This window comes from Pelodiscus sinensis, chromosome 1, assembly GCF_052426305.1.
Source record: "Pelodiscus sinensis isolate ZL-2025 chromosome 1, ASM5242630v1, whole genome shotgun sequence".
Classification (NCBI taxonomy): Eukaryota; Metazoa; Chordata; order Testudines; family Trionychidae; genus Pelodiscus; species Pelodiscus sinensis.
In genome coordinates, this window is record NC_143052.1 from 23,922,902 (window position 1) to 23,943,624 (window position 20,723).

The 20,723-nt window shown below is 42.6% G+C and overlaps 1 protein-coding gene across 18 annotated transcripts in view; it reads left to right on the top strand.

Annotated features, from left to right (window-relative positions):
* Positions 1–20,723, top strand: part of MAGI2 (membrane associated guanylate kinase, WW and PDZ domain containing 2) — a 1,124,289-nt gene that overhangs the window by 709,393 nt on the left and 394,173 nt on the right. For all 18 annotated transcript variants that reach the window (XM_075926597.2, XM_075926590.2, XM_075926502.2 and 15 more), the window contains one exon: positions 13,419–13,634. In XM_075926597.2, coding sequence (XP_075782712.2) covers positions 13,419–13,634 — 216 coding nt within the window. The remainder of the gene's footprint in view (positions 1–13,418; positions 13,635–20,723) is intronic.

The following is a 20,723-nucleotide window of genomic DNA, read 5'->3' on the forward strand; positions in this document are numbered from 1 at the left end:
CAACAGCATCACACTGCTGACTCATATTCAGCTTGTGGTCCACTATAACCCCTACATCCCTTTCTGCCGTACTCCTTCCTAGACAGTCGCTTCCCATTCTGTACGTGTGAAACTGATTGTTCCTTCCTAAGTGGAGAACTTTACATTTGTCTTCATTAAACTTCATCCTGTTTACCTCAGACCATTTCTCCAATTTGTCCAGATCATTTTGAATTATGACCCTATCCTCTAGAGCAGTTGCAACCCCTCCCAGCTTGTGACATGCCACAACACAAAGATCACCGCAGAGTTACTGAATTCTTCAGTCTCATTTTGAAAGTTTCAGGGGGGTAGCCGAGTTAGTCTGTAACAGGAAAAACTTAAAAAACAACCAATAGTCTAGTAGCACCTTAAAAGCTAACTAAACATATAGATGGCATCATGAGCTTTCGTGGGCACAACCCACTTCTTCAGATGACTGGAGTGTTAGAAGTCCAGATCCAAGAATAAATAAGGGAAGGAGGGAGTGGGGGTGGGAGGAGAGAGAAGGAAAAAAAGAGAAAAAAAAGTAGGGGAGGAAGAAAAAAAGAGAGTGAGTAGATAGTTCAAATAGTTACAAGAGGCTGAGAAGAACCATTAGCACCTTCATTGTTTGGTTGGCTGGTTGGTTAAGTCATTAAGATGTGGAAGATAGTGTGTGAGCCAGCCAATATCCAGCTTCATACCATTTGCATAAGAATTAAACTTGTGAATGAAGTTAAGTTCCAACCCTTCTCTGTGTATTTGGCTTGTGGAATTGGTCTGAAACAACACAGTGAGTTCGAGATCTATTAATGAGTGTCCAGGAAGATTAAAGTGTTCTCCAACAGGTTTTCGTGTGTTGCCTTTTCAGATATCTGATTTGTGTCCATTAATTCTTTCCCATAGAGACTGTCCAGTTTGGCCAATATACATTGCATTGGGGCATTGCTGGCATAGATCACATTAGTGAATGTGCAGTTAAATGAGCCTCTGCTCTGGTGGCTGATGTGGTTGGGTCCAATGATCAAATCGCTAGTGTAGATGTGTGGGCAGAGTTGGCACCAGTGCTGATTGCAGGGGTGGTTTCCTGAATGAATATGATGGAGGTGTGTTGCGTAGTTACTGGAAATAATTTGTTTCAGGTTGGGGGTTGTCTGTAAGTTAGAAATTGGCCTTTCCCCCAAGGCCTCTGAGAGTGAGGGGTCATTTTCCAGGATGGCTTGTAGATTGTTGATAATGCATTGGAGAGGTTTAAGTTGTGGACTGTGTCTAGACCACCTGTCTGTCGACAGAGCGATGTAGATTAGGTACATCGAAATTGCTAATGAAGCAGGGATTTAAATATCCCGCACTTCATTAGCATAAACATGGCCACCGCTTTTTTCGAAATGGAGTTTTTTTCGAAAAAACCCGGCAATCTAGACGCGGATCTGTCGAAAATAAACCTCATTTTTTGAGGCATACAGGACCTGTCAAAAAAGGTTTATTTTTGACAGATCTGTGTCTAGATTGCCTTTTTTTTTAAACTCCATTTTGAAAAAAGTGGCAGCCATGTTTATGCTAATGAAGCATGGGATATTTAAATCCCTGCTTCATTAGCAATTTCAATGTGCTTGATTTGTATCTCTCTGTCAACAGAGGGATGCAGTCTAGACGTAGCCTGGGTGATGACAAGTGGAATTCTGTTGTTTTCTCTTTTGGGCCTGTCTTGAAGTAGTTCATGTCTTGGTATTTTTTTGGTTCTGTTAATCTGTTTTTTCATAGTAGAGAGTCTTTTTGGAAGGTGAACTGCAAAAGTCTTGCCAGAAGTTTATAAACATATTTGTAATATTCCTGAAGAATACGAAGGAAGCTTTGCATTGTTAGTGAGCAATGTAATTACCATATTATACCAAAATTACTTCCTTTAAATAATCCTTGCTTGCAGCTTTTCCTGCCTTATGATATCACAAGAGCCACAAACCAAAATGGGAGTTTTTCAAGCCCTTGTTTGTGGATGTCACTCATGAGGAACTAAAAAACTGCAGCTCTGATTTAACAGGCAGCATTGAAAAACTGTCATGAAAATGTATGAGCCCAAGCACAAATCTACTCATCCACCTTTACTATAATGATTAAAAAACTAATTATAGTATAGACAGCCGTCAAAATAAATTACTCTGCCAAGGTGAGTGGGAGAGCAGAAGTTTGGGAAACTTCCGTAAGGAGGCTGTAATTGTCTTGAACGTAGTTAAAATACAGCACTAATTATATTTGAATGTCTATGTACTGTTTTCCTTTTTTAGAATCTTATAAGCGAATTATCACAATTTTAAAAAGAAAGGAAACTTCTGCAGTTAACATTCTGATTTTTGTGCATTTAGAAATAGTATACATTTCTGCATTAAAGGAATATTTAAAGAAATCTGCATTAAAGGAATATTTTTAAGGTTGCAAAGTAAAGCATTCAAAAGCTAGTGTAACCCACACACTGGTGGGTGTGTTTCACTGGCCCATGTAGTGGCACTTTAGACCACTTACAGAGAGAGAGAGAGACTGAATTTGCACAGCCTTATCTGAGGCTATGTCTACAGTGCAAGTTTTTTGGGCAAAAACAGCGCGAAAACCGGTGGAGCGTCCACACCTCAAGTGTGTTTTTGCGGAAAAAAAATATAGTATATCAACAGGACAGAGGGCTTTTGAGGTAGAGTTATTCCTCTCCCCATGAGAGGATGTTGATGATTTGGGGAGGAGGGAGCATTCTTACAGTTGTACATCATAGATTTCATTTTTTCTATTTTTCAAAACACTCTTAGAAATTGTAGGAAGCAACCCTCAATTCATCTATTGTGTGCAACCCTCAATTCATCCATCGTACAGCTCTTGCACAAAAAGGGACATGTGGCCACTCGGCAGGGGTTTCTTGCACAAAAAAAGCCTATCAGAAAAAGCACTGGTGCTCTGATGGTCATTCTGTTAGTGGTAATCAGAGCGTTCTTGTGCAAGGGCACCCATGCAGTGTGGATGCTCTCTTGCACAAAAGCGCGTCACTTTTGCAATGTGCTTTTGAGGTGTGGACGAACTTTTGCGCAATAAGTTTTTGCAGAAGATCTCTTCTGCAAAAAGCTTCTTGCGCAAAAACCCTGCAGTGTAGACAGAGCCTCAGAGCCAGCTGGCTTTTAGCTCAAATTGTAGATGCACGAAGTTCCAGAGTTCCCAGGTTTGGTTCCACCTGTAGGTATTACACTAGGAAATGTAAGCCGCTTTTCAGAAAAAAAACCACAGTCAAGACAGGGATCCTTTGACAGAAATGCCCCATTTCAAAAGATCCTGTAACCCTCTGTCGATGGATCCCTGTCTTGGCCATGGTTCTTTTTTTTTAAAAGAAACTTTTTTAAAAAAAGCCGTGGCCGCCATTATGTAAATGAAGCATGGGAAATTCAAATCCCAGCTTCATTTACAATTTTGATACATCTAATTTACATCCCTTTCTTGAAAAATGGCTGTAGTTTAGATGTACTCTAGGAGTGCTGCTCTGGCTGGCTGGGGTTCCACTGCACCATGGGTGGTGGAGCTGGTCCAGCTAGTGGGGGTCCTGCTGGCTGGGCCACAGTGGGAGGGGGCTGTGCCCCACCCCCCATCTTGCCCTTCAATTAACTAGTTCCCGGGTAAACATTCTGGTAAGGTTAATGTTTACTGGGTAACTGGTTAACTGCCTTAGTAACAAGGCAGGCTCCTATCCTCTCCCAATCCCCATTCAGCACTCCTATACTATGTCCTTCAGTCCTCAGCCTTTTCTCCAGGGAGACGAAGAAGAAGCACAAACAAGCTCTCCAGATGGAGACTTGGCTTTCTGTGGGTCTGCTAAACCCTCTCTCCTTCCTTTGTACTTTCTTCCTGTGCATTTTAACTACTCAGCTGCTAGAATAATTGTTCCCTCAGCTCATCAGCCTACATTCTGATTGGATAATTAAGTCCTTTCCCCCTCAATTCAGGATTCTTTCTGGGAACTTAGGGTACGTCTAGACTACCGCGTTTTGTCGACGGAAGTTTTGTCGACAGATACTGTCGACAAAACTTCCGTCGACAAAGAGCGTCCAGACACATTGAGTTCTGTCGACAAAGCAAGCTGCTTTGTCGACAGAACTCCGTAGTCTGGACGCAACGTTACAGGCAATAACACCTTCTGTCGACAGAGTTCTGTCGACAGAAGGTGTTATGCCTCGTAAAATGAGGTATACCAGCGTCGACAAAACTGCTGAGTTCTGTCGATGTTATGTCGACAGAACTCAGCGGTAGTGTAGACGCTGGTATAGTTTTGTCGACAAAAGTCCACTTTTGTCGACAAAACTAGGTAGTCTAGACACACCCTTAGGGTATGTCTACACTACAGCACTAATTCGAACTAACTTAATTCGAATTAGTTAATTCGAAATAAGCTAATTCTAATTAGTGCATCTAGACCTAAAAACTAATTTGTATTAGCGTTTTGCTAATTCGAAATAGCATGTCCACATTGAGTGGACCCTGAACCTAAGTTAAGGCTGGCCGGAACCAGTGCCGGCAGGGCATCAGGTTAGGACTTAGAGTGTGGAGCTGCTGCCTCAGGCTAGCCGAGGGCTGTGCTTAAAGGGAGCAGACCCCCACCCCGGATAGACAGTTCTTAGGGTTCCCCACTTGCTTGTCTAACTCGATGAGGGACAGTAAAGCAGTCCTGTCTTGGAGTGCCCTGAGTGCCCGCACTCGGCACATCACAGCACTCGGCCATCAGCCTGGCTGCACTTGCCGCAAGCTGTCATCTGGGGAGATCAGTTGGTGGGCTGTCAGGATCCAGAAGGCCCTTCAGTAGAGCTTCCACCCGGAGGAGCCTGCAGAGCCACCCCAGTCCTCCACATCGGGGGCTCGTGCCCTATTCCTCCCTCACTTCCTTCAACTTACCCCTCCCTAGCCCCCCTTCTTGATGTAAAAAATAAAGGACACGTGTGTTCAAAAATAGAACTCTCTATATTTAACAAAACTGGGGGGAGGGGGGGATTAACCTCTGGGGAGACTGGGAAAAGAAGGTGGAAGAAGGAAAGAGAAAGGGTGGGAGTGGGGAGGGGGAAACCTGGGAGGAGGGAGCTGGAAGGAGGAAGCCAGGGGAAGGAGGAGGAGGGGAAGTATAAAACTGTGGTATGCCATATCTTCAGTACTGTGTACAGATGTGGTCTCCTCACCTCAAAAGAGATATTTTGGTCTTGGAAAGGGTTCAGAAAAAGGCAACTACAATGATTATGGGTTTGGAACAGGTCCCATATGAAGAGAGGCTAAAGAGACTGGGACTTTTCAACTTAGAAAAGAGGAGACTGAGGGGGGATATGATAGAGGTCTATAAAATCATGAGTGGTGTGGAGAGGGTGAATAAAGAAAAGTTCTTCATTAGTTCCCATAATAGAAGGACTAGAGGACACCAAATGAAATGAATGGGTAGCAGGCTTAAAACTAATAAAAGAAAGTTCTTCTTCACACAGCACATAGTCAACCTATGGAACTTCTTGCCACAGGAGGCTGTGAAGGCTACAACTATAAAAGAGCTTAACGAGAAGTTAGATAAAGTCATGGAGGTTGGGTCCAGGGAGTGCTATTAGCCAGGGTGTAGGAATGATGTCCCTGGCCTCTGTTTGTGGAAGGCTGGAGATGGATGGCATGAGACAAATGGCTTGGTCATTGTCTTCAGTCCATCCCCTCCAGGATACCTAGTGCTGGCCACTGTCGGCAGACAGGCTACTGGGCTAGATGGACCTTTGGTCTGACCCAGTATGGCCATTTTTATGTTCTAAGTTCAGGGTCAGGAGTCTCACTGGACCAACTTGATTTTCATGCAAACCTGCTCCTGGGTTCGCATGTGGCCTTTGGGGGCCAGGCTGGCAGCCATCCTGCATTAGACGGCCGTTTTCCTGTGCCTAGTGCGGAAGCCTCCCCTCAAACCTCAATGAGGTCCATGATCTCCGTACTAGATCAGGCGGGCACCCGCCTCTTGCGGCCCCAGGCAGGCTCCTGTGAGCTGCCAGCCTGATCCTGGGAAGAGGCGGAGGGCTGGGTGGAAGCAGGTAGCTGGCTCATGCTGTGCCGGGTGCAGGGTCTGCTGGCTAGGTGCTGGCAGGCTTGCAACTGGTACAAGCACTGTAGCCAGACCGTGCTCCTTTAAGATCTCCGGGGCCGGGAGGGGGGCAGAAAAGTTTCCCTGGTTTGGCCCAGAGTGGCCCACCAGGGCAACCTGGAAAGGGCTAGCTTCCAACTAGTTCGAATTAAGTGGCTACACAGCCCTTAATTCAAACTACTTAATTCGAACTAGTCATTACTCCTCGTAGAATGAGGTTTACCTAGTTCGAATTAAGCACTCCACTAGTTCGATTTAAATTCAAACTAGCGGTTTGCCTGTATAGCCCCTATTAAAATTAATTCGAACTAACGGCTGTTAGTTCTAATTAACTTTGAAGTGTAGACATACCCTAAGTGCCTAAGTGATCAGAGAGTGGGATCAGCTGCTGGCTCTTAACATGTTGTCACACTTCCATATCCCACAAGGTGGGGGGCTTCTGACTCATATGATACCCACGATAGAGAGAATAGGCCACTGGCACTATATACCTAGACTTGGAGTTTTAGAGTGGAAGTCCAACCCAGATCTCCCTGTCCCCACTTCATGACGTGGTAAGGAAAATTTCAGAGTCATACAGTATCTTCCTTGGAGTGGGATGGGATGCTTGCGCCATATGACAGTTTTGAGGGAACCTGGCTCAGCTTTCTCCTCTGTTTCCACCATTATAGTTACTCTGGCAACTCCCAGGGTATGTCTACACTAACCCGCTAGTTCAAACTAGCGGGGTAATGTAGGCATACCGCACTTGCAAATGAAGCCCGGGATTTGAATTTCCCGGGCTTCATTTGCATAAGCGGGGAGCCGCCATTTTTAAAAACCCCGCTGGTTCGAACCCTGTGCAGTGCGGAACGAGGTGTTCCGGTAGTTCGGAATAGGAAGCCTAGTCCGAACTACCTAGTTCGAGCCCCGTGTAGCCATGCTGCACGGGGTTCGAACCAGCGGGGTTTTAAAAATGGCGGCTCCCCGCTTATGCAAATGAAGCCCGGGAAATTCAAATCCCGGGCTTCATTTGCAAGTGCGGTATGCCTACATTACCCTGCTAGTTCAAACTAGCGGGGTAGTGTAGACATACCCCCAGATATTCCCAGCAGGGCCAGTTTCCATGACCAGTATGAGGCAACCACTTAGGAGGCAAAGCCACAGGAGTTGTAAAATGGGGTGGAAAAATGAAGGGAAAAAACAGTAGGGGACTGGAAAGACAAGATATCTCAATGTTATTGGGGGTGTCCCAATATTAGGGGATTTGTCAAGCAACCTATTTCCCCACCCATCCTGATTTTTCACACTTGATATCTGGTCACCCTGTAGGGGATGCAAATATGCTTGCTTGCTGTGGGTGCTAAAATGCCTTATTTACGGCTCTGATTCCCAGTATAGTGGCAGGTGTTCCTCGGTTGATTAGAATGCTCATGTTCTGTTATTATGACATGCTGCCAAATATTTTTCTCAGGAGTGCAAGTCAGAGAAGGAAAATGGAGATTTTTAATGGTTTATATCTTAGCTAAAGCTGGACTGGTATTTCTCTCCCCTGAATTTCAGTGGCCTGCTGCAAACTATGAGGGTGTTAGAGCTTTTTAAATACAGATTCAAGAATCTTTTATAATGGATGGTGTTAGACTGAATGAATGTAGGGGTCACTATCCATTCTATTCTAGTTATATTATAAGAATTGCCGTGTGCAGGAAGACAGACTAGATTATCATAATTGTCCTTTGGGGCCTTAAAATCTATGAATCTATGAATAAACATTCTGTTAGATGTCCTTGCCATAGTCTTGTTACAATTATTTTTAATCCATTCTAAAACCTGGTTTCTCATGTGTCATCCCCACATTCTCACCATCCATATGAAGTTTGGGCTCTTTGTTTACAGCTTATAATTAAACTGATGCTTCCAGCAGTATGAGGCAGGCCTCCTGAGATGGGAAATGTGTAAGTATTCAGTTTAATACAGATGACAAAATAGGTTCATTTATTATTTCAATTTAAAGATAATACTGACTGATGTCCACCCAGAACTCTGCATGCCATTGCAATGAAATGAGTTCCTAAAACACAATTTGTTTTCAGCAGAAGTCAGCCAGTATGACATCAAGTCTACATGGTATATATCCAAACTGTAAATGCCTCTTGGAATATTTTTACCACTAGCCTGCAAATTATCATTTTTCAGTGACTCCAAAGGGATGTGGAAGGGTAGTTCAGCTAAACATTTTACAGTAGCATGTATAATGAATATATTCCTAGATTAGTGAAAACAAACACCAAAATCTACTTTCTTTTTTCCTACAGGTGTGCCCAAGACTCACGTTATCTTGTTTAAGTGTTTCAAATTGTGATTCTGAACAAACAGAACCTTTGGAACATTTATTTCTCAGATTTTGACTCTTTCCACTCTAAAGATGAGGTTCCGATGAGTAATTTTGATCTGATTCAGGGTTGACAGTCTGTATCAGCCTAACATTTGGGGGGCTTTGTATCTGGGCTTTTCACTTGGTCTCAGTACCACTTTTCTCCACAATTGTTTAGTCTGGTTATAATTTCCTAATTTCTCAGTGGCTTTCTTTTATATTTTGCTGTAATGATTCTTCTTCTTCCCAGTTTCCAAAAATAGTTTCATTCTTAGGGTATGTCTAGACTCCGTTGCTCTTTTGGGTTACCGGAAGTATCCTGAAATAGCAATGCTACATCTTTAAAAGCTCCCGCTTTTTCCTGAAAAATGCTGAAAAAGTTGAAAAATGCTGTGCCATTCCGGAATCCCGGTAACCCTTGTTCCATAAGAGTTAAGAGTTTTGTTGGAATAGTGCCTTATTTTGAAATTTGGTGCTGTGTAGACTGTGCCAAATTTCAAAATAAGCTCTTTCGATTTAGGCGTGAAATAAGCTACGCAATTTGCAAATTGTGTAGTTTATTCCAACAGAAGGGCACTGCCTAGACTCACTCTTAGTCATGTCTCTGAGCCTGGCAGGAAACGAAAAAGGCATCTACTCCTGAATGTTTTCTTTATTATACTGATTTTTTTAAGCCTAGCTCAAATTGCTAAACCATCAGGAAAAAAATAGATTTCTTTGTCCTTATTTCTTCCTCGTATCACATGAGGATTCTGGTCTGAAAAGCTATATTAAGAACAGGATTAAGCCTTCTGAATTTTTTTTTATTTTTATTTTTTTTTTTTGGTCTTGGCTGTTCTCTAATGAATCTTGTATATTTGCTTAATGTATAATCTAGCGAATCCTCCCTATAGTGAAGTCCAAGAGAGTATGAGCAGTGATCTAAAATAACAGGAACTTTGTGCTTTTATTTTTCAATAGCCATAGAATTCTAATGTTTTATCCTGCATCTGTTCCTCCAAAGATTCTGAGCATCTCTCTAATTTAATATTATCATTCATGACTTTTTTCAGATTAGGACATTTTGTATGCAGTGCAGTTGTAGCAATGTCGACCCATGTGGTATACTTCATGCAGTGCACTAAATGCCCCAGTAACAGTTAGGTAGGTGAACCCAGCCAAGCATTATGCTCTCAAATTAGCTCACACAGGAAAAAATCAAAAACACGCTCTTCACAAAGCAATCGCTCTGTATCTGACCTCTCAGTTCTTATCCTCAATGGAAATCTGCACAACACTTTCCAAAGATGAGCCTGGAAGCTTAAATTCATAACTTTACTGGACCCTAAACATCATGGACTGAACAGAGATGCTGGATTTATGACTTATTACAACAATCTGTAACCCAGTAGCCCCCCACCATTTTTGTCCTGTGACTGATGGGGTGATAACAGGCTTCTCTACCTTGAATGGTCCCTTAAAATATGTGTTAACTTCTTATATTAAACAACCTGTGCCGTCTTGAATTTGGCTGTGACTGGGAGAACCTTACCCACACTTGAAGAAAAGTCTGTGTGGCTTGAAAGCTGGTTTCTCTCTCTCACCAAAAGAAGTTGGTCCAATAAAAGATATTACCTCACCCACCTTGTTTCTCAAAATAGCACTGATAGTTGGAAACATAGAGACATTCATTTATTGTCTAGACTGCTTGTCAGATTTTGGTGTAGGGGATGCAGCCTGTGCATGCCATGATAGTGGGTGTTGGGGCAAAGTGAGGACATGTGAGGACAGACTAAAGACAATGGCTTCAGCAGTGTTACTGAACATGCTTACTACAAGCCAAACAACAAATCAGGAGGGAGAGTGACCCTATCAACCCTTCCACAAACACATATCACCTCTTTTCAGAGGCTACTGAGGCACTTGAAAACTCAAGTTTTTTGGCAGATATCTGAGCAGTTAACTGATAGGAGCACTGTATCTAAGCCCTATATAAAAAGAAAGAAAATTAAATTTTAGAAACACACAGCTCTAATGATAACATATTCTGATATCTTGTAGTACATCACTTAAATAGACACTGGTTAGCCTTAAAATTTTAATGTATATTTTTACTTCCTTACTAACTCTGCAGGGAGAGAGACACTATCAAGACTCTTGGACTCTGTCAGCTCTGGAAGGGGAGTGGTTTCTAGTGGGTTACAGCAAGGGGCAGATATATTTGAGTTCTATATGAGAACATCAGAATGGCCATACTGTCAGACCAATGAACCACCTAACCCAGTATCCTATCTTCCAGCAGTGGCCAATGCTAAGTGCTTCAGAAGGAATGAACAGAGGAGGCAATCATCAAATGACCCATCCCCAGTCACCCATTGCCAACTTTTGGCAAACAGAGGCTAGTCACAACATTGTCCATCCTTTGATGGAATTATCATCTTAAAATGTAGTAGCCATTGATGGACATCCTCTTAAAATGTATTTCATTCTTATTGGAACCCTGTCATAGTTTGGGGTTTTCCACCATCCCCTGGCCAGGTGTTCCATAGGTTGACCGTGTCTTTTATTTGTTTTAAATTTGCTGCCTATGAATTTCGTTGGATGAACTTCTTGTGTTATGTTAGTGAAGGAGTAAATAACATTTCTAGACCTTTAACATAATAATTTATTTTCCAAGTTGAAAAGTACCAATCTTTTAAAATCTTTCCTCTGTTCTGTACCCACTAATCACTTCTGTTGCCCTTTTCTGTACCTTTTCCAAATCCAATATATCTTTTTTAGATTGGGCAACCAGATCTGCATGCAGTATTCAAGATGTGGGCATACCATGACTCTATATAGAGGCAATATGATTAAATACTGGAACAAATTGCCTGAAGAGGTTGTGGAATTTCCATCATTGGAGGTTTTTAAGAACAGGTTAGACAAACACCTGTCAGAAATGGAGTGCATCTCCTATTTTGAGTTCAGGGAACTGGACTAGATAACCTCTTGAGATCCCTTCCAGTCCTACCCTTTTGTGATTTTAACTCCAGTGTGAGTCTGAGGGACATTAAATACAATAAATTTTTCTACTGTATCACAATTACAGAAACATCTATTCTGAATAATATTGTATTAATCACTGTGAAAATACATAAAGCTTTCACTAGTTGTTAGAATACTTAATTACTTATCTGAACTGAGGTGATCTCATGAGTTAACATTGTACTGAGTTAGAAAACACACACAGCAATACTGATCCTAGAACAATCTCTATACTGTTTAATGATGTTTTACTGATCAAGATACATTTCTTTATCTGTATGTGGCACATTTGAAGGTGAGAATATATTTTAAAAGTGCTACAGGCATTAGATCATGCAGAAGCAATATTGGGAGAAAAACTGTAAAAAGGTTATATGACTTGTCCTAAGAATTTCTTAAGCAAATCACAAGTGTTCCGGTAATAACATTGTCTATCCTAGTGATAACATTGTATATCCTTACTGTTCATGCTTTGTCTTCTGGAAAATTTCTTAGATCCATGTAAACTGGGCAGTATTTTTAACAGGAGTTGTATATCCAATTAACCATGCGCTCTGCTGAAAATCTAGTTATTGTGAGGTGTCATCTTCACAGTATACTCAGCATGTACATCTTTACCAGGCTGTTTATAAGTGACTGCACAAAATGTAACTTTGGTATGAAAAAATATGGCTTTATGTTGAGGATGTAAATTTAATTCTTGTGTATTAGGAGGCTTTTGGTGTCACTGTTTTCTGTTTTGTTTCTGAACTGAATTCATACATAGGCTTTTCTTAACCATATTTGTGGCTGCTGATAAAGGAAACAGAGTTGTGGGTATTATAGGATTCTGCTAGCCTTGAGGTGTATAAAAACATAAGAACAAAGAAATTCTCATTACCCCATGATCTCTGTATCCCATCTAGTCCAACCATCTATCTCTGACAATTGCACACATAAGATGATTTAAAGGTGACAGTAAATTCATGTTAAGCAGATGTGAGATAATTTCTCCCTTCACCACATTAGTTCTTCAAATCCATAATTGTTTGAGATTAGCTTAAACCACAAAACATGAGGTTTCATTTATCTTCCAGAGTATATTAGTATAAGCCTGGTTGCATGTTCATGAACAGTAAAAATGTTGAATAATATAGGAAATATGGAAATGGACTGGAAGCATTATTAAAGTTTTATATGCTTGCATTATCTGCCTATAGATGAACATTGGAAATTTTTTGTGATAAGCGTGGTGTGATATGATGCAGAATGCATTTGCCATGGTGGATAGCCAATAACTCCACTTTTAGTCCCTTCAAGTCTTCAGTCTCCTATTTCATAGTATACAACGTGGTGAAATTGGTTTGGCCTACCTCTAAAAAAATCAATTACTACGGTAGACTTCCGATAATCCAGAACCTATGGGACCTAGGTAGTGCCGGATTATCATATATGACGGACTATCAGGAGGTACTATAAGCTGGTTATATATATATACTGTATACATTATATACTGTATATAAAGTGTTCTTAACCCTTTTTATTATACATACTGTATACAGTATACTGTAATATTTTAGGTTTTTTAAGCCTTTTTTACCGTTTTTGCTCAGTTCAGCTGCTGCTGCTGTTACCTTGTGACTCATTTTTTGCTGAAGCTCACTCACTAGGCTCTTGCCATTTTGATGCCAGACTATCAAGGAGTGCCGGACTATTGGATGCCGACTATTGGAGTTTTACTGTATTTCATAAAATGAAATTTTAACTTCACAGACAGTGTTTTGTACAAACTTTGAAAAGGGGGAGGTGAAACTAGCCCAGTGTCATATAGTATCAATAGTTTCTCATAGGGTGTGTCTAGACTACATGGCTCCATCAAGGGAGCCGTGTAGTCTAGACATACCCCTAATTAAAAAGATGTTCTTAAGAATTTAACTCTAGTCCTGCTGATTTGATTTGCAGACAACTACTACGGCACTCCAAAGCCTCCAGCAGAACCAGCTCCATTATTGTTAAATGTGACAGACCAGATCCTTCCAGGTGCCACACCTAGCGCTGAAGGCAAACGTAAGAGGAATAAATCAGTGAGCAATATGGAGAGGACTGGTATTGAACCACCAGAAGAGGAAGAGGAAGAAAGACCTGTGGTCAATGGAAATGGCATGGCAGTAACACCAGGTTAGTCCATTTATTCTCTTCTGAATTTTATTTCAGTTATTTCATAGTTATTTCCTTCTGCAGTTATTCACATGCTCACTGTGGGCAGGGTGTGCTTATCCTGTTCTGAAGAGCACAAGACTGATAGCCAAGACTTCTGAGAAACTGGTTTCCAGTGTAACCTAGAGCAAATAAATGAAGAATGTAACTCAGTTTTCATTTTTGTAAAATTATTAGCAAGTTATATTTTGTAAATGAACTTTTTGAATGGGACATTGTGTGTGAGCAAAGTTCTATTAGTGTACCAATGCAACAGAAAATGTATGCACTTGAGACAGCATTCAGGCAGTCCTCTCACTTGACAGTCAGATGGGGTGAAAACTTTTGAATCCTCCAGAAAAAGCAAATGGGAAGGACCAATATCTGTCAGTGTTCTAATCCTTGAAATTAGATGAAAATGATACAGCCTATAGACAGTTAGTCCTAAAGGTATCTACCCAGGCCCGCTGATGGGTGCAAAAAGGGTAGTTGTCCTCGGCCCTAACAATTCAAAGGGGCTGTGGATTCCCAACTGCTGATGCTACTACCACAGTGGTGGCCAGAGCCCTGCGCCCTTTAAATTGCTGCTGAAGTACCACGCCGCATGCTCCTGGCAGTCCTGAAGGCTGGGGGGCATGCTGTACACCGGACAGCATGGAGGACTGGCTGCCTCCAGCACTGCTCCTTCTGAGGACCTGTCCCTCCTGGGAGCATGAAGCCCCCCTCCCACCTTGCCCAGGGGTCCATGCAGGCTGTCATCTCCTCTGTAACTACCCTTACTTCCTATAGGTCTCACTTCTCCAGCTGACAGTGAACTCAAAATATCTGCTGGTATCCTGCACAGGAAAATTCCATCATGTCTCAAAATGAGTGATCAATTCTCCTGCAGAATTTGAGCAAGTATTACCATATTTTAGTATATAATCATTTTTTTAAAATCCTGAAACACCATTTGAGACATAACTATTGAAAAGCTCAGAAGCGTGTATTTTGTAAAGAACCTGAAAACCACTGCATTAGCAATAATACATGCAGGATTAAATATATATATTTTTCTCTTTGGCCTGTTTAGGTCTAGAAGCAGTGTGGAAAACCTGAATGATAAAACCCCTTAATTCTAGGGAAATTAGAAGTTTAGAAGAAAATGATTGAAGTAGAAGTCTCTTTAGTGACAGTTCATGGCCACAGAAAGCTAAGATTACAAGATTTCAGAATGTACAGGTCTTATAAAACAATAAATGTATTATGTAATCTCTGAGTGCTGTAAAATTGATTTTCACATTTCATTTTATGAAGTCTTTTTTTTCTCATACTTGGTTGGAAAGCAGATCAGATTGAATAACTTTTTCTGTTATGGGTAAGTCTGATTGCTTGCTTTTTTGATGTCTATGTTCCACATTTTAAGGGCAAATCCTAAACCCAGGTAGTCGGGCCATGCACTGGAGAAACATGGGGAATGAGTAGGATAAACCTTCCCCTTCAGTCTCCAAAAGGGCTGTGACTGCAGTATGTCCCACAGTCCTTACTTAGCCCTTCCACAGAGGAGGATGCATAAAGCAGTGCATCCTACACCATACTTTCATGCAGCTTTGCCCCACTCTCTGAATACAGGAACCCTCAGTAGAGCTTCATTCTACACTGCAAGTAGAATGCAAATCCTCAAATCCTTATGAACAAGAATAGAACTGGATTTTCTGCCAGAGAAGCTAGGCCAGGATACGATTTGGCGCTGATGGATAGTCTTTCTAATATCCCTCCATGTTGTTATATGAAACTTATACCCACATGCGAGTTTCAAGGAAGCAATTTCAGGGCAATGTATTTCAATTCATAATCTAAATCTCATCAAGAGTAAATACAGTATCTCTTTTTCTCTTTGTGTTGTCAAAGAGAAAAAGTCCCATGAAAACTGTACATCAATGCTGGTTAGGCCATACCCAAGAAATATTCACTGGGAGGTTCTATGTTAAAATAATGCTGTATCCACATATATCCACATTCAGTGCCAGCCCGAGCCATTCTTCCACCCCCGGCAGAGGGCACGTGGTGCATGCGTGGCCTCTGCCCCGCAAACGCACGGCACCCCATACAGTTGTAATCAGGTGCCATACAGCCCCTGCCCCCGGGCTGTAAGTGGCGCTGGGGGCAGGGGCCGCGTGGCACCTGATTGCAGCTGTAGGGGCACCACATGCCCGAGGGCAGAGACCGTGTGGCACCCGTTAGAGCTGCAATCAGGTCCCCCCATATGTTGACGCCCCGGGCAACTGCCCAGCTAGCCTCCCTCCCCCTTAATCCGGCCCTGTGCATATTATATCTACAGTTATCCGCATCCATGAATGTCAATATAGATATCCGCATCTCATTTTTGTGGATACAGATGTGAATACAAGTATTATATCTGCTCAGGTCTCTCTCTAAGTATATGAGTACGCTGTGTAAAGTAATTCCTTTAAGTGAGGCTTTCTGAACAAGCAGAACCTCTCTTGACTCCCATGGTTTTAGAAGAAGAATTTTGTTGTTCAGCTATACTGATTGAGGACCTGGCAGATTGTAACAAGGGGTTCTATGTATGTATGTATGCACAGCATTGCATTTTTGTTTTGTCAGTGTAGCTCCTAAGAATTCTGTATAGTAGACAATTTATCTGTGTTCTAATAAGAAGTGTGAGCTGCCCCTAAAACGCATATGTGCTTTGACCCCAAACAGGCAGAAAAAATAAAATACATTAATGAGTAGGTCACTCTAGATGGAAGGAGTGTTATCACCCTTCCACAGAAGCAACCAAAGCCTTTGCATTTTTGGAAAGTGCAGTCCATTTTTTATAAGACTTTCTCTTACAAAGGCAACATTCCATTGAATACACAGTTCTAAGGATCCACAAAAGATCTGTAGTCTTTTAATGGCCTATACATGCTACACAACGTAAAGTCTTATAAACTAGTAGTGTTGTCCGAGTCTGAGCTGGACAAAGGACTGCAATGTAAAGCTAAGGCCTGATGTAAGAGCTAGCACCAGCAGGCTGGAGTTGTTAAAGATCTGAACTGAATCCAATGGCACTTAAGTAATCTGTCTTTATCAGACACGTAAATGACCGTGATATTTGTGGGCATCTTTATGATTAGAATCTTATTTTTTATTTACTAGGAGGCTGGGCCCCCTGCTCACTACACTCGCCAACTCTCCCCCTCCCACTCCTCCTTCCCCCATCTGCCGCAGGCAGATTGTGGCCTCTCCTCCTACCCGTGCCGCAGCAGGAGAGGGGCTATCACCAGCCCTTTCTGCCTCCAGATGGGAGTTGGGACCCAACTGGGGCCTTGTTGGCCAGGCTTCATTTTAAATAAAGTAAAATATGATGTCCAACACAAAAGGTTTCAACGTTGTTTTTATTTATGTCGGGGTGGGGAACCTATTTTGGGTCGGGAGTCACAGATCCACAAGAAAAATTGGAAGAATTCCTTCCACAAATGAGAAGGAAAAATGAGCCCCTCCAAAAAAACCCAGCCCTAACTGATGTGGCCCCCAACATGAAACACCTAATTCCCCTGGTGCTCCAGTACCATGGGAGGGAGTAAGATGACTGAGGTTCAAGGCCTTAGGGCAGATTAATTCTTCTGGGGTTCCAAGGTTAGTGGATTTTGTAGGCCCCTGGGCTCTAGGGTGGTACCAAAAATGAGGGTTTCAGTGTGTGGGACATGGCTGACTGTGGGTGAAATAGGGATGGGGGTGCAGGATCTGGTCTGGATGTAGGAGGGTATATATGAGGATATGAGGTCTGGGTGGAAGGTAGGGTTCAGGAGCAGGCGTGAGGTGTGGGGTCTCGGTGGGGGAGGTGAGGGATGGGCTTCGGATGTGGGGTAGGAGCAGACGGGGGTTGGAGTGTGACCAGGACGGAGGGGGCAGGAGCAGGGTGAAGATACGTGTCTGGCCAGGAGCGGGCTGGGAGTAAGGTGTCCGGCCACGGGGAGAAGGCAGGAGAGGCTGGGGCTGTGGGGTCTCAGCAGGGAGGTGAGTGAGGGGGCTGGGGTGCATTGGGGATCTGGGCAGTGGGGGAGCAGAGGGAAGGCCTACAGACAGTGCACTGCTATTCCCCCAGCCCAGGAGGGGGAGCGCTTCTTCCCCATGCAGGGAGACTAGGGGCTTTTTCTCCCTCCACCCCTTCACTCCCCACAGCAGGAAGCTGGTGCTCCAAGCGTGTGGGGGAGGAAGGGCAAGGCTACAGTGCCAGGCAAAGGGGGCCCGGGCCACTCAGGTCAGTGCTGCCGGGCGTCTCCTTGCCTGCCTTGCAGAAGCGCCGCTCGCTGCTGCAGCCCCACGTGTGGCTGGGCAGGAGGGAGCCAGTCTGGGCTTGGGTCTCACCAGGCAGCCCAGCACTTGACTCAGCATACAGCCACTTGGGGCGAGGCAGAGGACGGGGCAGCGGGCAGCTTGCTCCGCACTTGGCATATCTCTTGAGCCTGCTGGCCCAGCAGCCTGTCAGCGCCAAGAACAACAGCGGTGCAAGCAAGCAGCTCTGGGGCATGGGAGCCCGCCTCCATTCCCGGAGTGAATGGGCCACACCCCAGGCCTCGCACCAACCTAAGCAGCCCCTGGGCCAGGGGACATGCTGCCCGAAAGGCTGTGGCCAGAGCTGAGAGGGCAGGACCCTTGGGAGGTACAATCTGCCCGGGCTGGGCTGCCAGGCAGCTTTGCTGGTCTCCTAACAGTGTCTGGAGCAGGGAGCCCATGTGAGGGCAGAGCCTGTGGACACAGATGATATATGACATTTAATGTATAGAGAGAAATGTTAAATCATTTCCTTGTTCTTCCTTCGCTAAGAGACTCTGCGTTTGTAATGTCTTCCCTTGAACTTGTGAAACTCTGTGTATAGGAAGCTAGTTGTTATATCTCCAGGTACCTTGCCCCATGCCAGCTAAAGAGCTCTCCCTGAGACAGCCAGGCACCTGCCAGGCTAGCAACCCTTAGGCATGGTTCATCATTTTCTTATTTTTACTTTGTATTTTCCTCATCTGTTTGTTGTATCTTCTTTTTTGGTCTCTTGTTATCTACTTCGATTGCAAACTCTTCAGCATGAATTATCTGCAGCATTAAAATAAAAATCCAAACCAGCACATTCATTTGACATGGATAGGTGGAAACTTCCGAGTGTTAGATTATACATAAAACAATAATACAACTTGAATGGCCAGCAACAACTTTGGATTAAAGCTCAAGCTCTGGAATAATCAAATAAGACATGTTAGGAGTATTTTTCTAACATAAGAAAATGTATCATTAATCTAACACTTCATATTTCCAGAGGGTAATTCATCTGATTTAGTAACTTGCCAATTGCTAAGCTTTGTGCTGGTTTGTTACTATATAAATGAAACAAAATTATCTAATTTAGTTGCATTTACAATGGCTTTATATACATATATATTCCTTCTTTTCCCTGAATGTACTGTGTTTAACATGTGTAATAAAAGGCTGAGGTAATAAGAGTTCATTGTCTCCACTACCACTTCACAGGGCACTCACTATTGATGTAGAACTCTAAATTGCTATTGAATATACTTTGAAAATGGGAGGATATAATCTTTTCCATCAGGAGATAGTATCCCAAGAAGGCTGCTGCATCTGACTCTCCTTTGGTTAATTTCTTTAGTGACAAATGTACTTTGGAGCACATAATATGGAATAATTATAGTAACTAAAAATGTTAAATTATTATTTGTTGTTAGTTGTTTTTTTATTTCCCTGTAAGAGAGTTGCTGTAATGCTTTGAGCCTTATTCAACTTAAGCCTATTTCACCAGAACTACTATTGCAATGTCAGACATTACAGTACTCATCAATCTATATTCTTAGGAGAACAGGGCCACCAACAAGAAGGGGAACAATTGCCCCAGGGCCCAGCAATTTAAAGGTACCCAGGGTTTCTGGCCACTACCAATGCTACCTCAATTGTGGCAATGGCCAGACACCCAGCCTATGTCTGGACTACAGGGATCTATTGGAAAAAGGTACGCAAAATGCGCTCCGCAATTTGCGTACCTTTTTTTCCAATAGTTTTTTCTTGTAAGAGACTTTTCTGAAATTTGGTCACATTTCAGAAAATCCTCCTCTTTCAGAAGAGCCCTTCTTCCTCGCAAAAAAAAACCAAAAAACAAAACAGAAGAGCAGACGCGTTCCCTGGATGCAGCAGGGTTTTGGTATCCCATTAAAATCCCGTAGTCTAGACATAGATCCAGACTCTTTAAATTGCCAGTGGAGCCCCAGGCAGCGCTCCTTAGTCCTGGAGGAGAATCAGGAAAGGTGATGTATAACTAACCAGAAAAATTTGAAACATGCTTGCATCCAAGAAAATATGTAATATTAAATAGCAATACGATGCTTCAATTCTGAGTATATGATGAGTGAAATGTCCATTCTGTTGTGAAAAGTGTGGGTGATTCTACTCTGAAATGGATTTGGTTAAAATGTCATATAATACTTTGATAAAATGTCGTGATGGCACCTTTATTGCTCATTTTCAGCGTTGTAGAGATGAGTTTCCTAATATAGCCATCCTAATGTATTCATCAGTCAGGTCCCAATAAATACTGAGGTCAGCTTAGAAATTATGAGGAGTTTTTTAAAATTAAATATACACTGGGTATCTTTTATTTGCCTTCTGATTTTGAGGCAGATTCCAGCTTATATAAATAATCATAGTGTTGTTGACTATAATAGAATATGATCGTTTATAGCCAGAGAGGAGCTACCCTCTTTATTCCTTAGGGTTCATATATTCAAGCATTTCTCTGCAGTGATGAGGTCTGGGAAACTTTTTTGCTCATTTATTTGTTTAATGACAGTTGAGATTCTCACCTAATCATATGGCTGCTGAAGCCTGGGCTTTAAGAAAAACACCATATAGTGCAATACTAGTGATAAAATCACAAGAGTTGGCAACACTGACACTGGTGCCATTTAAAAAAAAAGTAGCAGTAGAATTGATAGTTGCCTCAGCCTGTTCTATTACTTGTGAAACAAACCCAGATGCAACACACAAATGTAGAATTTCTGCTCCCTGAGTTGGTGGAGAGAAGGA